The 22,882-nt window shown below is 47.5% G+C and overlaps 1 protein-coding gene across 1 annotated transcript in view; it reads right to left on the reverse strand.

Moving 5' to 3' along the window:
- LOC115409847 (receptor-type tyrosine-protein phosphatase U-like) overlaps positions 1-22,882 on the reverse strand; it is a gene marked incomplete at its 3' end in the record, with an annotated part of 218,143 nt that overhangs the window by 86,977 nt on the left and 108,284 nt on the right. The window contains 2 exon segments of the mRNA XM_030121130.1: positions 5,283-5,364; positions 16,746-17,017. Coding sequence (XP_029976990.1) covers positions 5,283-5,364; positions 16,746-17,017 — 354 coding nt within the window.

Here is a 22,882-nt window from a genome sequence, read left to right on the forward strand (position 1 = left end):
AAACACCAAACTTTTAACTCATCAGGGAAAGGCAAACGTTCACAGCCCCAATTACCAGGAAGTCATTTGAGGATGAGGCGATTGCATTAATAGTTTCTGGGAAAAAGTAATTTGAAATCTAAAAGCTCGGCAGCGGGGATGTGTGACCTGTCAAGCCTTAATTAGTACCGTTAAACATAAATAGAAGCAAGGTAAATTGAGCCGGGAACATATTCCGACCGTCGGAGGCGTTGCTTCTTTGAATTAGTAATGCCGCCGTCTTACGGCCGATGCCGTGGAGATTGGTCTCGACTGGAACGCGTGTTTGGAATAAAGCGGCGGACTCCCGGGTAAAAACACAAATGTCAAACGAGGAGGGCTGCAAACTGAGTCGCGGTTGAATATTTCCTGAAGGGGCGAACCATTATTCTCGCTGCCTGTTGGGAAATCTATGCTAATGTTTACTTACATGTCTGTGTGGGCGAGTGTGTTTTCGAAAGGCCGGTGAGGCTGAGCGCTCGTCCGCCAACACCAGCAAATCCAGCCTTGATTTTTCTTTATTTTATTTTTTATTATTTGAGCTTGAGTCAACGTTTACGTTTGTTCTATGTGCTTAATGAGTCATGTGTTGATGATACACCCCTCGCCTTTAATGTGAGCGACGGCGCACGGTGAGGGTCCGAGTCCCGGCGTCTGCCCCCAGGCTCCAGCCGCATACTGAACAGGAACGGCCTAATGAAGAAGCCGACACCTCCCCGACTGAACCGCACTCTCAGGCCAACCTCCAACCCAAGCCTGGATGTGAACCTCCGCTCATCAGGACTTAAACCTGCTCTCCACTGGACTCTCCCGTCTTCATCAGTTAAAAAATCACCTCAACCCAAAACCTGCCATTGATTCCAGTATGACTTTAATTTAGTACCTTTATGATTTTTTTTGCATTGAGAAGTGAAATGTGAATTTTAAATTAAATAAATGAATCTTAACCCTAGCGTCAAAAAATAATAACCGAGGTGAAACGAGAATCATGGGAGATTCATGACATCATCCATAATGGCCGCCCATATGAATTTCACATTAGTGGCATTTCACCTCGGTTATTTTCCATTTAACTCTAACTTAAACCCGGGACAGAAATCTAACTTTAGCCTCAGTTCTACCTACTTTTGTTGTTTTAGCTATTTCTATAAGGTTTTCAGCTGTTTTAGCCAGTTTAGCTAACTCAGCCATTGTTGTTATTTTTACGGCTGTTGAATTTTTACCTGTCTGAGCAGGTCAAGGCCCTTTAGCTATTCTGGCCGTTTCACGTCTTCCTTTCTTGTTGTGACCCTTTAAGTCAGAGGTGTCTGGTAAAATACTGCGATGGGAACTTTCTAAATTTGAAGTTTTTCTTTACTCGGTTACCACTGAAAATGACCACAATCTCAACATAAAGCCAATTGAAATGAAACATCCTGTTGTGAAAAACAGTGAAATGTCCAATGGGGCTGGTTTTTTGCCTTAAGCTACGTTCACACCGCCAAGTGCTGTCTGCGATTTTGCGTCAAAGACAAGTGAAAACAAATGGGAACGCGCGTTCCAGCTGCGATGAGACGCAACGCGTCGGACGCGGCGCGTCGTGCGGCGTGTCGGGGCGTTGGCGCTACGCGTCGCGATTTTGCGTCCGATGCTGAAGTTGGGAAATCTGAACTTTGGCGCGTCGCGATTTTGCGGCAAACCAATCATAGAGCGTGTCCATGGTGACGTCGGCCAGGGAGCTGGAACCGGTCCGAAGAGAAGCACTACGACCATGGAGGAGCGTGTTAAGGCTCGTCCATGCTTCACATGTCCGCGTGGGTGCGCGTTGTGCGTTGGTCCGCGTGACGTAAAAATCGTCATGAATAGGGTCCGCTAGGGTCCGCGCGGACCGATCCGCGGACGTCCGCGCAGCAGCCACAATTTGAGACCGCGTTGCGCATTGCGCGCAGGTCATGGAAGTGTGCGCCTGCGCCAGAGCGCCATAGCAAACAAAACATGACGGTAGAAGTGAAAGTAGACGGAGCTCCAGCCTGATGGCTCCACTTGAAGACACCGAAAGAGTGAAAAACTCGTGGAAAGAGAGAGAGACTGTCTGGAGGGAGGAGAAGGTCTGCAGACAGAAGTGAAAAAGTAACTAATCGCTCCGGCGCCGCCCCGCGATTCAGAAACAGAAAAAAAAGGCTAAATTAACTTTAATACTTAAAGATAATGTACTGACAATGTATGTGCTTAATTTTCTCTAAATAATCCGTCATAAAGGAGCAGATAAACAGTCTGTAGAGCCGGAAAAGCTTCTCGAGGCTGCGTGGATCACCGCGCCTGCATGAGACGCGCACAGCTGAGCTCAAAATGTAGCATGGGAGAAAGCGCGTCCGCATCGGTGGTGCGCGGACCTTCCAAAGCGGACGCGGAAACGCGTACATGTGAAGCATGGACCAGCCTAATGGCCGTTTACGCTCGCCCAGAGCTCTGGGACAAAACTTCTTCATTTTACAGGGAGCCCCGCCTCCCCACCATACACGACGCGTCGCGTCTGGTGGGGAGGCGGCTTTTGGCCCCGCGTTGTTCAGCGTCGGACCTCAGAATTGACACGCGTTCAGCTTCTCGCGTTGACGCGCTTTTTTTAGGTGTGAATGTAGCTTTACATTTTCAGATTTAGGTGTTTTAAACCAGTACATTTCAGTACATTTCAGCAGTATAATTTTAAAAAACCAGGCCGTCTACGCTGAACGGAGCTCTCTGAAACCTCTCTCCTTTCTTTGACGCGCTCACACAGATCCGCCGTGTTGAGAAAGTCACATTGACTTTTTATCCAAATTAAACCTTCATCTTAGCGTGAATCCGTGGAACGTCTTCACACAGCGGTGGGTGACGGAGGGCAAACGCTAAACGCCGAGTCTGAAATAGGCTCTTGTTTTAGAAAAAAAAAAAACAGCGACGTTGGAGGATCTGGACGCTGATATTTCATGAAAGGTTATTTTAGTTCCAGCGTCCCAGAGAGGATTCAATGATTTATAATACGTGGCCCGCCTGATTTTTTCAGCAGCACCAGAAAGGGATATCTGAATTTCATGAGCTCATAAATACCCGACATTACCATTCATTAACATTCTCCTCCATTTAAGCAGCCAAAAAGAAGAAGAAAAAAAAAATGATTTCATTTCCCCGCTGAAGACCAGGGCGGATTCCAACACTAAATATTAAATACTAAAAATACAGCATTTCTAAACAAGCGGACCGTTGTTGGCATCTTGGATTGAAACAGTTGATGGAAACTGTGGGTGAGGTAAACTGAAAAGGAATGCTAAAAATATACACTGTGCTAATGCTAACGCAGCACAAATGATCTGGTTTGTACATTAAACAAAACAAAAACAAATTTAAATACAGTTAACAGTCATCAATAAACTTTTTCTTGAAAGCACAACATCATCAACAAAGAAACATTGCTCCTAATAATATTCACTTAGCTGCAAAGAAACTGAATTATATTATATTAAAACATATACTCATTTAATTATTTCCCACTTTGAGATTTCTACACAAAAATAAATCCCTTCTGATAAATATAACCCTACACTGAGCCAAGTTCTGTTTTATCTCACAAAGCACAGATTATTCAATAATAACTGAAGTGTAACTTTACTGCCCTTTCATTATCGGCATAACTGTAATTTATTTTGGGCTAGGAGAGATACAAAATTATAATTATAATTACATAACTTATCTGTCAATTCTAATTATGTGTTAAAGTTAAAGTTTATTTCAAGTTAAATGAAGAAACTTTCCAGTTTTCAGAAACTAAAAGCGGTGCAGTTTTGCCATTATTTGTTTGCCACATGGATATAGTGAATTATACTTATGTCCGCCCAACAGTGTCAAACCTGCCAGATGATACATCTTTGATTAACTCCTATCTCTTACAATACAGTCATGCTTTTCCTTCTCTTGATTTGATACTTGGAAAACAAGGCATTTATTTTGCACTATATAGACTAAAAAACATTGTTTAGTGACATTTAAGATATTTTATTGTTGTTTCTGGAGGTTTTCTGGCTACTACTTAAATTCTATATTTAACTTTGAGTAATTTCAAATATTTTTTTCAAATGATTTTGGCTGTTTTTTATTTTCAAAATTTTTGTAATGGTGAACTATTTTATTGATTATAACCATTTTAGCCACTTTACTCATCGTAACTCTTCAGAGAGGTCTTACCTAATCACCTGTTCACCTTTATATTGATCTGAAAAGAGCCAAGTTTTACCTGTTGCGCCTGAGTTTCAGCGACCGATGTGGACGACGGCGTGCAGGAAGCTAGCCTGTAGCTGGAGGCTACAGTCTGCTTCAGTGCACCCAAAGCTAAAACTCTCTAGGTTATTGCAAATCTACGCGCTACATTGATTATTATTATCAGAAAATAAATGCTACCAATGAGTTTCAAGCGGTTTGAACCAACGTCTCTGCTCCCCCTAGTGTCATGGAGGTGAACTGCTTCACTTTTCAAAAATCAAAACGACTGGCATAAACCCAAAAGGTCTAATTGCACTATCGTCTTTTGATCCCTCTTGTGTTGGTTGAATTGAAGTTTCTGTCATTTTGGTTCCACGGCCTCGGGCTTGAAAGTCGTCCTGAGTCAGTGGCGTTTTTTTTTTTTTTTTTATTATTTCTTTTTTCCGTGTTGACCTCTACTTCCTGGCAAGCCGATCGGATCACATTTATCTTTTGTCTGCGGCGCCCAGTCGAGCTAATCATCTCGCTAACGGCACCGCTGGGAAAGAAAAGGGCCCCGTCACCATGGGACCCGCATCTCCACTGAGCCGGCGTGCCCGAACGCCGGGGGGAGGCGCCACGGCGAGCTGAACCGAAAAGAACACCGTGTCTCGTAGCACACACACACACACACACAATACTATCCCAAATATCCCTGTGATGTCAAAGAGGGGGGAAAAAAAAGGTCCTGGAGAGGATCAAAGTGCGACCACGAGCTGTCCTTTCCCCGCCTGTAACATCACATTAGCTTTAAGAGCGCCCGGCTGGGAGCGCGGCGATTAGAAGGAAAGGTCAGGCGTTCTGCCAGGACACAAAAAAAAAAGAAAGACGCCTCCCGCTGTGTTACTTCGGCTTTTCCATCGCACAGGTACGTGCTGCGGCTCCACCGCCCGGTCCGCCATCGCCTCCGGGAAGCCGCCGGTTCCCAGTGTGCAGCCAGACACTTTCCCGCCGCTCGCTAAAGGTCAGCAGGTGGGGCTGCCGGTGAAACACGTCCAGCCGAGGGTACTTACAGCAGGGGTAATTGAGCAGCACGATGTCGTCCAAGGCGATGTAGCCCTGCCGCTCCTCGGAAACGGTCGCCTCGAAGATGACCTGCGAAGACAAGGGGTAAATGAAATGACTGCACGCCATTAGCCGCGGAGCGGCGCCTTGACTGGCAGAGGGGGAAATTAGAGGGATACGGACTCCCAGAAGTCTGTTCAGAACAGAAACGCACGATTCCCCCCCCCCCCACTAAATATCTCCACTGTTTGTTTAAAGGGAAACTTTAATTGTAAAGTTTTGTCCCGGCATGTTTCTGTTGTGCCGGCTGGTATTTTCCACACAGATGCATTTAATCAACAGTCACAATAGAATTAATTATCCTCTGAACCTTTTCAGCTCTTCATTGAAACGCTAAACTGGGAAAATGTCAGGATTTATTATAAGCCCATCAGACTCCAAAAGCAGGAGCTCTGGAGAGTCATTATTCTGACAGTGAAAGGTCAGATGGACGGTACCTGGGTGGAAGGGTCAGAGGTCACGGTGATCACGCTGAGCTGCATCGTCCTCAAGACGTGAACAGACCAGCGGGTGATCTCTGCTACATCGTTCAGAGCATTTCTGTATTTCTGTGCTGCCATGCAAATGTAGAACTTTTCTGAGACGACAATGCAAAAGCAAAGTCACGTCATCAATGTGGCACCAGCTTCGTTTCATTTGGCTCATATATAAAGGTTAATTATCTTTAATTTCTCTATTTCTACTCATTATTGCACCGCCTGCTCTATTAATGCTAATTGTCCCCCGGGAACAAAACACATTTCTGAATTTGATTATAAGTACAGTCAAATCCTGTTGCAAGACTGTTACTCTGAGATTCACACAAAAACATTTTTTACAATCACCTTGTGACAAACACGTGATTTGAATGTCTTTGAAAAGACTTTTTAACGTGTTTTTATGGTTAGTTTAAAGAAGAGAAAAAGCTGGACGTGTCCATGTATATGTGTAGTTACTTTCCCCGTAAAGAGGTGCGGACTGAGAGACGTGACATGTTCCAGCAGCAACGAACCATTCTTGGATTTAAATGTCACATCTGTCACCTTGAACTGCGCGATTAGAGTCCCTCTGAAAGACGCTCCGCTGTGCAAACGAGTGGAAGACCCGACGGAAACATGGATTTACATACGAGGCTGTGAACGCCGCGGGAAGCGGAGGAGCCGCCGGTCGTTCACACCTGCTGGAACCGGCCATGCCGAAGAATCCAGAGCCGCCGAATCCAGTCATTAATATCGATTACTGACGTGTGATATGAGCCGCTCCGCTGAAATGACTCATTTGGAAACCTCCTGCGTAAGCTGGAATATAAAGTGGAGGCTCGACGGGAAGTCAAGCCAAACTCTGCTTCCGTCCACGAGACGCACGATACACTCCTCCGGCACATACTGGACTTGAGAAACTGGCGACTTCAGTCAATTTTAATCATGTAATTTGCAGGACTGCGCTTTACCTCCAGGTGACCTCTGCTGTCTTTCCACGGACGAGTGAGCGCAGTAATTATAGACTCCGATAACGACCGGCCAGAAAATCTAATACATACAGAGGAATTCACCCAGAGTGCAAATTCATATGGACTCAAAGAAACATCAAATAGCATACGGAGTTATCGCATCAGCCGAATATTCGCAGCTGTGGGGCTTGCTGGGCTTCACCTGAGTGAGAGAGTCTACCTGATCAATCTCCACGGCGTACAACACGTGAATAAACCCCCCCTCCCCTCCCCCGCCCTTCATTAAATCCATACGGCATCTGCAAGAGTCCTTAAACAAAAAACCTAATATTCACTCAGTCATCTAAATGAGCGGGGCCCATGCAGAGTGGGGGGGGGGGGGGGGGGGGGGGGGACGACACCCAGCATGCAGCAGAGTCACCGTGGGTTTGCCGGGGAGTGATTACAGTCGGCGGAGCCCGGATTGGTTCCTCGGCGAACACACACTCCTCACTTCTCCAGCTGCAATCTCCCAGCTTTAGGGTTGAGTGTATTAACGGCCGGTGAGATGAAAGTTGCTACTGTAAGCTGCTTCAGGCCTCTCTGTGTGTGTGTGTGTGTGTGTGTGTGTGTGTGTGTGTGGTAGGATTTTACCCACCGCTGGTTATCTATCCCGAGGCCCGCTGGAAGTCAAGACTCTGACTTTGCACTCGAGACGACCGATAGATTGCAATGTTGACAATACATCAGCCTTTAAGTGCCTCGGGACAATCAATAGCACAAAAGGCCCCGGCAGATGGATACAGACCGCAGCTTTCTTCTCACTAATATATTTTATTTTTCATTCCTACGCCGGGGCCATTAGAGACGTCTGACCGATTAACTCTTCAATTCGTCACGCGTCAGCGCGCCCACCGCCATCGATTCACCGGGCCCGGTGCGTCCAGCCGGCGTTAAGCTCCTCCGCTTCGGCCCTCGCCCGCGGAAAAGTGCGTCTGAGTGTGACTCTGTTAGATTGCGAGGAATGACTCCGGAGTCCGGCCGATCGCCGCCATGCTAATGGGCGCCACCGCCAAACCGACACCTGGGGGGGGGGGGGGGGGGGGGGGCGCCGTTCTCTCCACCGCGGCGGGAGAGCGGAGCGCGGTTCAACGCGATTCGCCTCCAAAGACACTTCAGCTTGGTCGAGTCTAGAGGTGGATGTGTCTCGGCTGTTAGAGCAGGTCATCTCACAGTCCCAAGGTTGGTGGTTCGATCCCTCATATCACCCTGTCGATATATTGAACTGTCCTTGGGCAAAGTCACTGCAAGTTCAGACGCCGCCATCGTTTTGTGTGTGTGTGTGTGTGTGTGTGTGTGAGACCTGAATGGCAACTTTAAAAAACTTAGATTTATTTTACCTTTCTGGATGGATGGATGGATGGAAGGATGGATGGATGGATAGATGGATGGATGGATGGATAGATGGATGGATGGATGGATAGATGGATGGGTGGGTAGATTGATGGATGGATGGATGGGCGGATGATGAGATAACAGATGGATAGATGACGGATGAATGGATGGATTGGTGGGATAATGGATGGATGGACGGATGAACAGACCAACGAATAGATGCATGGATGCCTGGATGGATGGATGGGCAGATGGATGGATTGACAATGGATCGGGAATGGATGGAAAGGTAGATGGTGGATTGGTGGATGGATGGATGAATGATTGGGTGGATGAATAAATGGATGGGATAATAGATTAATAGATGGATGGATGCTGGATGGGTGGGTAGATAGATGGTTGGATGGATGGATGGCTGAATGGCTGATGGATGGATGGACAGATGGATGGATGGATGGATGGATGGATGGATGGATGGATGGATGGATGATGGATGGATGGATGATGGATGGATGGATGGATGGACGGACAGATGGACGGACGAATGGATGGATGGATGGATGAACAGATAGATGGACAATGGATTGTGAATGGATAGATAGGCAGATGGTGAATTGATGGTAGATGGATGAATGGATGGATGGGTAGATGGAGGGGATAATAGATGAATAGATGATGGATGGATGGATGGATGGATGGATGGATGGATGGATGAATGGATGGATGGATGATGATTGTGGATGGATGGATAGGTAGATTGACGGATGGATGGATGATGGTTGATAGACGGATGGATGGACGGATGGATGGACAAGACGCATGGCTGAATAAGGAGTACAGGAGAGCAGCCCTGCTGTGTTTCACTTCCATGTGACGGATTCATATATTTACCTGATTCCCTGCATTCAGCTTTAAACGCCGTTGCATTAAGGTGGCAAATAAGATGCACGAGCTTTTAGAGGGAGACATAAAAAATGCATGGGCAGAAGGAACGTGCCGGAGAGACAGTGGAGCCACAGCGAGCGGGGCAGGGGATGGAAGGCGGACTGGGGGAGGCATGAGCCACACTGATACCGTGAGGCCTGATAGCGTCTTCAATATTTTATTAGCAAAGTTTCACCCTTTCGCCAAAACTCCCACCAGCCGAACTGAAACAAAAATCTATTTCTGCAAACAGCGGCGGAGACGGATTGTCCGATTGAGAATATCCAGTCCGGGGTGATGCAATCCTTGAACCCTTCTCAGACGGTTTTTGTAGCAGGCAATGAAAAATGGGGGGGGGGGCTTTAATCTGATATGAATAAATAAATCTGGCTTCCTGCTCACAACTGCCCAGTAAAGAATAACACGTCATCGTCAACAAACAAAGACAATGAAAGAAGAAATCACAAAGCTCCGGCGATGCAGCCTGTTCAGATACAGCTGGGCAGCTACATCTGAAAAAAACAAAAAACAAAACAAGCAGCAGCAGCTTGCCTGGATTTTAATATGCGCCTCCCGTGGCTCCGTGTTTGCCTCATAAAATTCAACGACGGAGAATTGATAGTGTCAACTAACAGAATCCATACCGCATTTCAGGAGGCCTCGCATAAAGTGCACGCATAAAACTCACCGGTGGAAACCCTGCAACGAAAACATGAAGAAGAAAAAAAACACACGCTCTGCACAGTAATTAATGTTTTTAGCGTCTACTTTTCATTACAGCGCTGCAGAAGCTGTTTATGTCCGCCTGACGGTACGGCTCTCCACTGATACCGGGCCGTCATCCATCTTCGCCGGGCCTCTAATCAATTTGCCCACTTAAGTCCGTTTGTCGGAGGAATGTGTTGAGCGAAAACTGCAGCGACGCCCTGTTAATTGATTCCTTCAGGGCTGCCAGCATCGATCCCCATCGGCTTTGTGGCAGCCACCAAAATGTAAATATATGACGGGAATTTTTTTCCTGCTGGTTGCTCTCTGCAGTGTGGTAAATAAGAACAGATATAAATATAGAATGAAATGAACCAAGTTAAAAATGTACAACAATCAGCCATAACGTTATGACCTCCAACCACGTACGTCCTTCAGTCCTCTGTCAGTCTGTCTGTCCCACCCTTTATTCCCTCAAACCGCCTCCACGCTCCCTACCAAACAGAAACAACGGACTGGTTTTAGAACGTGACGGCCGGTGCCGCGAACCTCGGTGAAATCCTTCCCAGTGAAGCTTCAGATCAGAAGTCACTTAATGCAGCTTTATTATAATGGGATGAGCAGTGAGACTGCTGCACTGCCAGTGACTAATCCCGGAGCTTTAAGCGAGAAATCCAGCAGTGGACTCCGCCACGACAAATAACTGCTATAAGACAGAAGTAATTACGGGAAGTAAATACATCCATCCAGTTACTGTAGAAAACAATCAAATCATAAAGTCTGTTCTAATCTTCTGATCTCAGCAAAGCTGTTTAATATATCATTACAGTGGTAATCACAGTAAAAAAAAATAAAAAAAAGTATTTTATCTAAATCTCTGTGATAACCATTTGAAGCTTGGCAAGTCTGGACACACAAGTGAGAAAAAAGAAGTGAGAGCTGAGAGGAGACGGAAAAGAAGAAGCCAAAAAGTAAATGGAGGAGCGTGCTTCTCCGAAGGAGTCCATCGTTCAGCCTTCTGCGACCGAGCTGACAGCCAATGAGTGAAGCCATCTGAACGCATTCCTCCCCTGTCCTTTAAACGCCGACAGCCTCCGGTCCAATCTCCGACTGGAAATCTGTTCAGCCGAGTCAATGAGTGTCACGCCCGCGTCCACCGCAGCTTAGACGGGGGGGTCGCGACCCCGGTCCGATGACACGCCTTGATGGAATCGCGCTGTCAGCCGGCGCCGGTTTATCTGCTTTCTGTGACGCCGCCGCCGACTCGCTTTAAAAAACAAAAAGGAAGTGTCCTCCAGCGGTGCCGCTCCAGCATCTCAGGCAGTAAAGCAGAGAGAAACGTGTGAAATTTAGCAGAAAACAACGTGATCTATCGGCGACTCGTATGCAGATCGCTGGTGTTTTCTGTTCGACTGGGCCAGTCCGGAAGCTTCTCGTCACTGGGTGCTGCGTCGGCGGGGAGGGGACGCCACGTTAAGTCACAGAATAAGAACAGATCAGCAAAGAAATTAGAGAGAGAATAGAGAAAGGGAAATCACCCATAATGCACTGGGACCAGTCTTTGTAATCTGAAAAGAGCTTCCATTTCAAATGAGATTCAAAACTTTGTGTCTATAAAGTGATCAGTTTAGGTCAGCAGGATCTGGAAAGAGGATGTATAAAGATCCAAAGGGTCAGGAAGAATAACACGAAACCAAGGTTGGAGTTTCTATTTCAGAAAACGTGTGTGTCAGAGCACTTTTGTAAAGTTCTGCTTCGAGAACTGTTTTCTAAAGTTATCTTTTCATTGTCATTGTTGGAGACTCAAAACACAACCACGGCTTTGCAGTTTCACTTGAAAACGCTGTCGTGTAAACGGGCCCTAAATCTGCAGGTTTTTCATCGTCATCGTCCCGATGAGCTTAAATCTGTCGGTCGTGTTCATTTCTGTTTCGCCATCTCATGGTCACCAAAGCCCATTAAAACTGAATAGGGGCAATTAAATCCTATTTGGAAACTGAATCTTGTTTAAGAGTCTCCTAAAAATAACCAGAGCAATAAGAGTTCAAAAACAAAGGCCTCCACAGTGGTCTTCTAAGAAATATTTATCCTCATAACTGACTGAAGACGCCATCTGCGATGAAGCATTCAGTCCTGCTCTCTTTCAAAGAACAACATTATAAAACCCGGTGGGAGCTGATTAACAGCAGCTCTTTCGTTGAAGGTACTTTCCCCCCAAATGATGGCGTCAGTCGACAGAGACCATCACTCAAGCGGTGGAAACAGTCGCTCGGCGTCTCCTGAGCTTCCACCGAGGATCCTGATAACGCCGTCCAGATTAACTGAGCTGCTTAGGAGAAATGAATGAACATCTTCAGATTCCATTCCGGGAAACACAACGTGCAGTCGTTTTAACGTCGGAATCCATCACCGCGATATCTCCGTTGTATCGTCCAGCCGCTCTCCTTTATTAATTATCGCGAGGCGCCGAGTTTTTTGGGAGTGGACGACTAAATCACTCCAACGCCTCTTCGGTGATTATCTCCTCGCTCCATTTCTACGGTTCCCAATGGGTCACTTTACTATTGAGACAATACATTTCTGATATTCCTGATCCCTGTTGGAAATATCAACAATATCAACCGCGGACATCTGGAACACGGGAGCGCTGGCGGTGCGTTTTAGAGCCTCCTATCAGCGGAGGCCCAAGAACACCTCTGATCACAGCCCAGCATATCTCTGAAGCCGTCTGTCCTTCCTGAGGGCTGCTGACGCTCCGTGATTACTGGCTGGATTTTAATCTCAACCAGCACTCCCACCGACAGCTGCTCTCACACACACTCACTCACACACACACTCACTGGCTTTCCCCTCCAAGCCTTCTGAAGTCCTCTCTCCCCCGTGTGGCTCCGCCGCTCGACGGCCTGCGGGGGCCGATCTGCTGGCCGGCGCCGCCGGACAGTGATCTTTATCGATGAGGCCGGCCGGACGGATGAGTGGAGCCCCGCGGGGCCGGTTTTGAGAGGCGGCGGCGGCGGCGGCGAGAGCCGGTTGAAGAGAGAAGCCATCCGGGCGCAGAAAAAAAAAAAACCCAAGGATCTGGTGCGTTTTGTTCCTCCGGGCCCGAGTTTAAGCCTCCTCAGTCATCTGCACAGATTTACCTGCTTCATTACCTGCTGCCGATCATCCTGGTTTAGAGGACAAATAAAGCAATCTGTGGCGTGTCTGAGCGCCCGGGGGGAGGGGGGGTGGGGGGGACTTCGCCGAGCGGCTGCTCCTCATCGCTCAGCCAGTGTTGGACATACATCAGCCGGGGTAGTGGATTACATTGCGTATGCACGCCTGCCCGAACGGTAAACACCGCGGCGCTAAGCAAACTCCCCGCCCGGGCCCACTTGTCTGATTGTACACATCAGATCCGCCCCCGCCGCTCCCCCGGACCTCCCTCCGAGGGCCCCGCTGCCTCCGCCGAGCGCAAACTTTGAAACGTCCGCGCAGGAGGGGAGGAAAATCATTACTTTGGATGAGTTTGGCGGTTTGGACGGCGAAACGGAGGCCCGTCCCCATCGATCCGCGCCGCGCTCTAATCTCATTAACGAGCTCGTGATTTATTGAGACGGGGCTCCAAGTAGCGCCAAGGTTATAGAAGCAAAACCCCCCCCCCTCATCCCCGACCAGGCCCCCGCATCCCTGCGCCAGGGGTCGCTCCGAATTGAGGTCAATTGACTGTTCGGAGAACCCGCGCTCCGGCGGTCCCCCTACGCCTCCTCATTACCGGCTGCTTGGCGGCGGCGGGGGGGCGGCGGCCGGGTCGGCGGGCGACAGGCTCGGCGGGGGAGAAACGGGAGCATTAGGAGCATTAGGGGATAAATTATCCGCAGTAATGAGGTGAGGCAGGGCTGCATCCAGTCATCAGATTCTTACAAGCTGCACAAACGGCGTTAATAAAGCGGCGCCGGGCGCCGGGCGGGCCGCCATCGATCGCGCTGCGGCACACAGGTAAATCGACCAATAAATAACGACGCAATCCAAACACATGCCCATTGTAATTATACACCTATTGAGCCACGCTGATGTATGACGTGGCGGCGACTTGCTAATTCCTGCGCGCGGCCGGATAATGAAGCCGCGGCTGACAGAAGCCGCGGTTCGCGGGTTGGCGACCGCTGAACTGCTTAATGGAGTAATGGTGGTGCGGCGGCCGGCTAATGCCTCAGTGAAAGGGGTATATGACTGGACATTACGGCTGAGTAATCGTAACTCCATTACATAATCGCGGATCCGAACTGATGCGCATCCTGATGTATGTTTAATTAAAAGTGGACGGTTCGCGCCGCAGCCCAGAATCACTTGGTTAGGACCTTATTAATGTCTCCTCAGTGGAGGAGCCGGTCTGCAGCACCAAAGGCCTCCGTATTAATCATCCATCAGCTCCGTCCTCCTCCAGCAACGACCTCTCTTGCTCCTTTTCTTACAGCACATCCTTCGCCGCTCCCGCAGCTCGTAATATACGTTCACCAAGATGATTTTTTTTTTTTTTTTTTTCTTTTCCCCCCCAAACAAGCAGAATTGACCCGTATGGACATTCTGCTAAATTGTGCTTGACACAAAGAGTGACTCAGCATCCTTTAACAATGAGCGAAAGAAAAATGCTTTCAAAGCCCGGCTGATTAAATCCACCTGCTGAAACCCCGGAGAGAAACGAGCACAGAGGAAGAGTGTGTGAGAGCGAAGATACAAGAAATCACATTACAGAGTCCAGCACGGCTCCGGTCGTCCATTTCATTCATTTAGTCCACAATGTTTTCACCAAGTGAAAATGCTAAACTTTTATCACATTTTGGGGTCTCTTCTCATTGACAATGCAACTTTTGTTGTTTAAAAACTTTTTATATTTACGGTGGACTGATTGTGGGATATAAATACAGATGAAATTAATTGTTCCTCCGGCTCCCTGTCATTCATAACTTTAGAAACTTCTCCTTTGAATCTTTTTTTTTTCTTGTCGATGAATCCAGCGCACAAATTTCTTTGAAAAAGTTAAAAGGCAACTTGATTAAATCAGCATCTTTGGACTACCAACCAGGAAATGTTACCAGTCTAATCTGAACTCCACTCATCCAAATACGACCGCTTGCAAGTATTTTTTTTTTCTTTAAACTTTGAATTAAAAATCAAACAGTTCAGTTTTCTCTGTTTTTCAAATCAAACCACAACAAAAGACACTTATGTTTTCTTTAATTAATAAAGTAATTAATAACGGCTATGAATATGCACCCTAACTTCCCAAAATGATAACCGAGGTGAACTGAGAATTGTGGGACATCGATGACATCATTCAAAATGGCCGCTCCCATGAATCACATTTCACCTTAGTTATTTTCGGTTTTAACTTCGATTTAGACACAACATATTTAGACAAATATATTATTTTTTGGTGAATAATGTCAGCTTTCAGCCCATCCGGGGGGGTTATTTGAATTGTGAATAAAATAAAACTAAACTAGACTAATAAGGCTGCCAGAGCGATATTTCTTTAAACACTCTGCCTCAGTGTAAATGAGGAAAAAAGCAGCTTATTGAAGATGCTCTGAATCTGTCGCCATATGGAAGACTGCAGTAAATAGTTCTTCTGCACGTGAGCGAGTAGATATAGAGTATAACAACGTTTCCCTCCAGAGTGTCCCGACTCCCGGGACTCTCCTGGGATCTGATCGGCAACCAGCAAACTCTGGCACCGAATCTGCCGGATCCGCTTGAGAAAAGAATTCTCAGACGGCGTCAAGCTAAAACACACAGCACAGTCATCTGCGAGGCATCCAGCTACACTGTCCAAACATGAGCCTTCATGTTGGGAAGACGGGCTGCAAACTGAGCCGCAGACCGACATAAATCTCTGAAAACACTGCTGGAGTTCCGACGTCTCCTGCGGATCGGGCGACAAATGCCAACCGCCGCGTGTCCCCGCATCAAGATAAAGCCTCAACAGCAGCTGGCTTCCTTTAGATGTGTTGACATTTGTGCTGAAAAGGCACATTGATAAACACAAACCACTGACTACTAATTATTTTTAGTGTACAAACGTAGATTAATTTCTTTCTTGGATGCCGGAAAGCCATTTCATACAAAACCCTTAAATATAATGAAAAATATCCATCAAATACTAAACAAACAAATTAATTGTAAAAGTTCTAATCAATAACTTGAATATATTGTGTATTGCTGGGATGTATTTGGTCGGACTCCAGAAACCTCAGAGTCCTGTGGCGAGCTGATGAAACAGACGTCTTCTTCCAGTTCAGGTAACTTTGTCGTGAGGCCAGAACGACGGTTTATTTCTCTTCTGGAATGTAGAATCAAAGCAAGGCGGTGTAGAGAAAACTATAGAACTGATACAGAACAGATAATGTTATTGATACAGCCGCAAACCTCTGAAGGTGAGTGTGAAACTTACGACAACAGCCGCGTTACTGATTGAGCTCGAGTTTTTCTTCCTCCTTACAAGATGATTACGACTGAAAAATCTTCAGAAACTAACCCATGAATGAACTGTACTGTTTTTAATGGCAGAAAAGTGCAGCAATGGCAATCAAAGCTCTCCCAGAAAACTGTGGAAAGTTTAATATTTAATGAAGAAACTTTAATTAACTTTGGTTTTAATTGCTGGATATTTTTTTTTATTTTTTTAATCTGTAATATATTTTATATTAGGGTTTTGCCACTAAAAAGTGCACTGCTCTCCCTCATCAGGACTGTGCAGATGGCAGCGTGATTACTTCTGATTGACAGCGGTCTGACGTGAGGAGAAAGCGGCTCCAGGAAGCGGCGCCGCTTTATCTCCGGCGCCGCTTCATGCCGACTTCTGCTTCTGAGGACGGAGGCGTGAACGGGGTTTAAGGTCGTGTGGACTCGGGTTTTTCTACGACTGAGGGTTCTGATGTTCTCTGAGTTCTACCAGGCCGGAGGGTTCTCCAGACCTGACCGGTACCGGCTGACTCACCTGGTATTCGCTGGGCCAGAAGGTGCTGACGGCGAGCTCCACCTGGTGCCACTGGCGCCCCTGGGAGCCGGAGACATTCCACACGGCGCTGCCCTTGGACCCAGCGTTGACGCGGATGTAGACCTGCAGGTCCCCGGGGCTGTGGCCGTCGCGGCTGTACAGGAAGTAGCTGAACTGGATGCAGTGGGTGTCGTTCTCGCTGAGCGGCAGCAGCAGCAGCTGCGCCCGCTGGCCGCCGAAGTGCTGCGAGGCGTTGACCATCATGAAGGACCCTGCCGGGGAGGGGGACGGGGACACGTTAGAGGACCAGGTACGGGTCTTTGGACTCCACCGCTCACCTCACCCATATACCTCAAAGAGATAAAGACAACTCTGAAAGTTTGCACCTAATAAAAAAGAATGACCTTGTCAAGGAGAGACTCTGCTGCTAAACAGCGGCTGCTAGACTCACACAGACCCGGAATACTGACGCTATTTCAGCATTTTCAGCTGCCAGCCAGCCCTGAGTGACCTACACTACAAAAAAATAACAAGATCCAACTATGGGCTTTACCTGTAAGACCTCAGAATGGGATAGATATGTCATGTTAGTTTTCACCCACAGCAGAACGTCTGCCTTCTCTTTATTTCTAAAGCCCTGGAATGGAGCCGGAGAGGCTGAGCTGACAGGCTCAAGGTTGTTACTGGGAATGTGTGTGAGATCCTCTCTGGCTATTTGTCAGCGTTTGGTGTGTCTCTGCCGCTCTCTGCTTCCTTCGCCCTCACGGAGCGCCCGTCAGTCTGGCAGCGCCGCTTCAGATCTCCGGGAGGCGAGGCCGGACTTTTCACTCCGGACCGAGGTTCGCAGAGGCTCTGCCGGCCGTCTGGTCCGGGCAGCACAGCGGAGATCCTCCACACCGCGAGAGGAGCGGCGCAGTGCATGGTGGGGGAAATGCGAGGGGAGGGTCTGCCTTCGACTTTCTTATTTTGGCGTTTTCGTTCCAGAAAATTTTTTACTTGTCTCGTAAACCTACTGGACCCCTCTTCGTACGTCAAGACCGCACAGTTAGCTGGAGCATTCACACAAGTTTGGAAGTTTCAAAACTCGAGTCTTTTCTGGCCTTAATTAAATCATTACAACTTCCAAGGACCGTCAATACCTGCCATTAGAGACTGTCTGCTGATGACAATGGATTCCGACTCTCCAAATCCGGCGGTAATGCTCCACCGTGGGCTCCTCCGAGCAGCCGACCGAGGATCCGGAATTAAGGTAATTGATGCCCGAAAAGCAGGGGGGAATCTATAAAAAGAAAGCTAATAGCTGCCAGTTTAAAATCTCCACTGTCATTAGCAATGGTAATTCAGGGGAAGTGTGGAAGCCGAGACAAGTGGAAGAGCAAGAGACGCCGTCAAGTCACGATCAACTATTTAAACTTCCTAGACTTCTTGAAAGTTTAATCAATCATCAAGAAAAAAACAAACACTTTCACTGACCATCAGAGAGACTCAAACATTAAAAATGAGGCGACTGAAAGTTAGAATAATCGACGAATTCTCAAACGTCTTCGATTTTTAAAAAAAAAATCTTGGTTTGGTAAAGCTTTTGAAACTTCTAATTATAACATTCTGAAAAGTAGAAGAATGTTTGAAATCATTAAGGGTTCTTGTTTGCATTTTGTGGATGTTTTTAGACATTATTTCTACAGCCTGCTTCATCAATGGGTGGAGCAGTGGTTGTTGTTCTTGCCTCACATCTTAATGGAAAAAGGTTGAAACACAAGATGAGGACAGAAATGAGCAACTTGGTCTTGAGTGCCAATGAAACCTGCGTGTGGACTGTGAATAACCCACTGAAGGGTTGGTGAGCGATTTGTTAAATTTTAAGGCGCTGGACAGTTTTCAGCACGGTTTGTCGTCATCCCACTGCACCACTGTCATTTCTCAAAATCAAACGGAGCGCTGGTAGAATCTTAATAGCGTCAATATGACAACCTGCAGATCAGGTATGTTTCAGAAAAACAAAGGAGCGTTTTATTAAAACACAACACGGTGTCCTGTGTTATGCGTGGGTGGGAATGCTCTGCTCCGGGGTCGCGCGGCGTGTCGGCGTCGTCTCCGTTAAATACGAAGCTGTGTTCCCATGCAAATGTGAAGAAGCTGAGAGGATCCGCAGAGGACCTCCAAATCCGCCGCTCTGAGAAACCGCTCGGCTCTGGAAGGACTCTCGGGGGTCACGTGACCATTAGAACTCTGCCGGGAGGATTTAGACGCGTTAGCGACGGGCTAAGAATATCTGGGAACACGACGGGCTGAAAATGGCTGAAAGGAGAACAAAACGACTGACTGACACCCGCTGACGGGGGGGACCTGGCAGAGAGATGGCTGGGTTTGGAACGTCGATTTGTTGGCTTCTCACCATGCATGGAGGTTAAAGACACACATTGTGTCCTTCAGATATAGTTCGTTATTAAATCGTGGTGATATTATGTCACATGTTTAGTGAAAAGCTGTCCCCGTGGGCTGTCAGGCTGTCTGAAATCTAAACTTCAATTTGTGACCTGTGGGGGGCAGTACTGCGCCTTCGCTACATGTAGTCTGCTAGAAACTGACAAGAAGAAAGAAGAAAAGCAGGCGGCTAGCTAGCAAGCAGCGGCTAAGGGCATTTACATACATTTTTGGAGATAAAGGACATTAACCGAGTGAGTGGACCAAAATATAGAAACATGAAAGATTGATTTAAAGACACGTTTGTCCAACAGGTGGCACTGATGAGTCACGTCAGCTTCTTAATGTTGACATCAGGTCAGAATGTCTCAAAAGTCTCAGGTGAACATCTAAAGCAATGCTAAACTGGTGCTTTGCATGAATTTTAACAGAATATTATGTAATACAAAAAAAAAACAAAACAAAAAAACAATATATTTCCACTGGATTCTGAATCCGGTTGAAAAATATTACAAAAACTTACTTGAAGAGAAGAAAAGAGAAAAGACTTAAAAGCATAACAGACTTAATGCATTCAAAAGTTAATCAGGACAGTGATTGACCTCAAGGTCACAGAGGCAGAGGTTCGAATCCCGCTGACAGAACCCCGCCGTGCGGCACCGGGTAGGGTCCTTTAAACTTCTCCCATCGCTCCACTGCTCGTTGGGCCAAATGCAAAAAATGCTAATCTTGCTGTATGTGAAAGGCGAAGACGCCGGCGCCGAGCTGTGTGTGTGTTTAGTATTTTGGCCTCGTTAAAGCGGCCCTGAGGAGAGCGCCGGTTCTTCTTCGCTGACCTCTAATCTTCCAATCATCATTAGCCTTCTCTGCAGTCTTTGATGTAGCCGCCTGCAGGAGGCCCGAAGCCTTGCTAATTGCACGCATAACCTCCGCATCCGGCGCGCCGCGGCCGGCCGGGGCGACCGGGGCGGCCGGAGCCGTGCGCGGGCAGCCGGGGCTGGTGGGTAGCGCGGTTGCCTAGGCGCCCGGGCTGAGGGAGAGCTGCAATCAGAGCCCTGCCTCCCGCCATTAATCATACTGACACGGTTATTAGGCCATAATGGCAACCGAGGGAATGCTTAAACCAGAGAGATGGCTGTAATACTTGCACGCTGACATGCAGGACACATATCAGCACACACTACTCACACACACACACACACACACTGGCCGACCTTCCCAGGAGTGAGAGATGCTCGTTTTCCTTTCTTGCCTCTGCATCTCTGGAAAACACCGAGTCGCTTCACTTACGCACAAACGATTCCCCGTCTGCTTCCCGTTTCAGAGCAGAAAGGAAAACAAGGCATCAAAGGATGATTCAAGCGAAGGTATTTCATTAGCAGGTGACGTGTGGTCTCATTTTCAACAAAGATTGGAAGCTTTCTCAGAGAGTAATTGGCGCTGTTATTTCAGACGGGGGAAGCGGGAGCAGCGGCGGGAGGCAGGAGACGAGCTCTCTGCACTTCAACGCGCTCCGAAAGAAAGAACCTTCCTCTCCGAGTGCAGCTATTCATTTAAGCAAAAGGCAAAAGTGGAATGAACTCAATTATGCTAAGTGTCGCTTGTGTTATCAAGTAATTTTCCGTGTCCTGCCTGTGATACGCCGGCGCCGCTCGGCATTCAAGGATGGAGGTTTAATGCCAGAAGTGGAGGGCGCTCATTCAGACGTACAACAAGATGTTTGATTTCCTTCATCACTGCCTTTAGCTTTAAAAGAAAGACGCTCCGGGTCAAACACGGACTAGCTATCAGGTGCGCCACGCCACAGACGTTCAGGGCTCACACGTCACGGCGAGTACTCGTACCGGTAGCAAACGGTTGGTCCTCGTACTTCGACTCATCCCTTGAAAAAGTTGTCCTGTTGTATTTCTACATGCAGAGATTTAAAACGCGTGTCACGGAGTCTCCCCGGCCGCCGGACGGCTCCAACTTTCCAGCCCCGAAAGCTCGGATGAGACATCGAGCTGCCAGAAATATCCTGCGATAACAAGCAGCTGCCGTCCTCGGAGATCGCGCCGCATTTCTTGGACGGCGCCGATATTTCTCTCCCTCTCCCTCCCCCGCCGCCTCACCTGCTCGCAGGCGGAGGCCCGGGCAGGCTGTGGCTTCGCCCCTCCGCCCGCCGCCACTGCTGCCGCTTTGATGTGCGAGTTCCCCAAGGGTGGTGGCGGAGGTGGAGGGTGGGGGGGGGACTGTGTAGCTAAATTGCTTTTTCTTCAGCTAGGATCCTCTCATTGTCGGAGGGCAAGTCTCCAAGTGTCCCTATGACAGGATGCTAGTGGGAGAAGAAAGACGGGGGTGGAGGGGGGTGGAGGGGGGTGGAGGGGGGCCGCTGCTGAAACACAGGCACAATAACCCTCCGTCTTTTTGTCTCTGTATATTCATATATCTCCGAGCAACTCCGTTTCCCTTCAACCAAATATAGACTCAAGCCTGGACAGTGTTCCTCTGCGGGAGCCTCGGTCTGTTGAAGCCACCTAGTGGCCAGAAGGAGCTCTTGATTCTGGCAGCAGACACTGGAGGGAGTTTCACCCGACTGATTAGCTTCAGATCATGTTTCAGTTCAGGAGCTGCAGACAGCCCCGGATCATCTACAGTGGCTCAAAACAGAGCTATAATCACATTTACATTTAAATTTTCACTATGCTGTGGTGCACAGTTTGCAGAAATGTTTACATTTTCACAAATTCACTCAAAACTTTTCAACATAAATACAATTTTAATGATATTTTCTGATACACATACTTATAACTGTTGCATTATGGGTGTTTTTACAAACTCACCCCGACAGTATAGCTTTGAGGCTAATGCTAGTTAGCTAGCTTTCATGGCAGCATCACTTATGTCTCAGTTCGGGTCTCGGTGCTGTTTTGTCTGTTTTGTTTTTGTTTTTTGTTTTTAATTTTGGATTTTTCTTCAGGCCAGATTGGAGCCTTTTGCAGGCCAGATTTGGCCCACGGGCCTTATGTTTGACACCCACAGAGGCAATGTGGTGCTGTTAAGTTCCCATCGTCTCAATAGTTGAATTTAATCACCAGTCAATCAAGTTCATGCAGGAATCCAGTGGATTGAATGGGTGGCAGCATGTGTTGTCATCATTTTGGCCATTAATATGCTGTATAATCAGTTGTAATAAATGTGTTTAGCTGAGGGGAAAGCAGTCTGAAACACAAAACACTGATATTTGAAAACTGCAGTTTGATATTTTATCATCTTCCCATCCATCACATCATCAGTCCCCTTTTCCATCAAATTTATAACCATGACATAAACTCCTGTAATGATCTCGAAGACAAACAGCCTTAAATATTCTTGACGTTCTGGACCGTTTCACTCAGAGCAACAACTGATGAGACTTTTACAAATTAAAATCCATCTACCCTGATGTCCCTCTTGCGTTACTAGGTGAGCGAACGAGTGGTTAAACTGAATATCTGTTCATTGTTGCATAATTACCTATAATTTATTGGTCATCATGACCCCCCCCCCCCCCCCCCCCCCCCCTCGGATTGGCTCGTCAGTCAGTTATCCAATCAAATCACAGAATGCTGCCAGTACGAGCCAAAACAGGCAATCTCGCTTGAAGATACTGTTGAGCGTTGCATTGTGGGGGATTTCGAAGAGCGTGTGTGCAATGCTGACTCTAAAATAAGAGGAAATACGCCGCATATCCA

The sequence above is a fragment of the Salarias fasciatus genome, chromosome 22 (genome assembly GCF_902148845.1).
Source record: "Salarias fasciatus chromosome 22, fSalaFa1.1, whole genome shotgun sequence".
NCBI lineage: Eukaryota > Metazoa > Chordata > Actinopteri > Blenniiformes > Blenniidae > Salarias > Salarias fasciatus.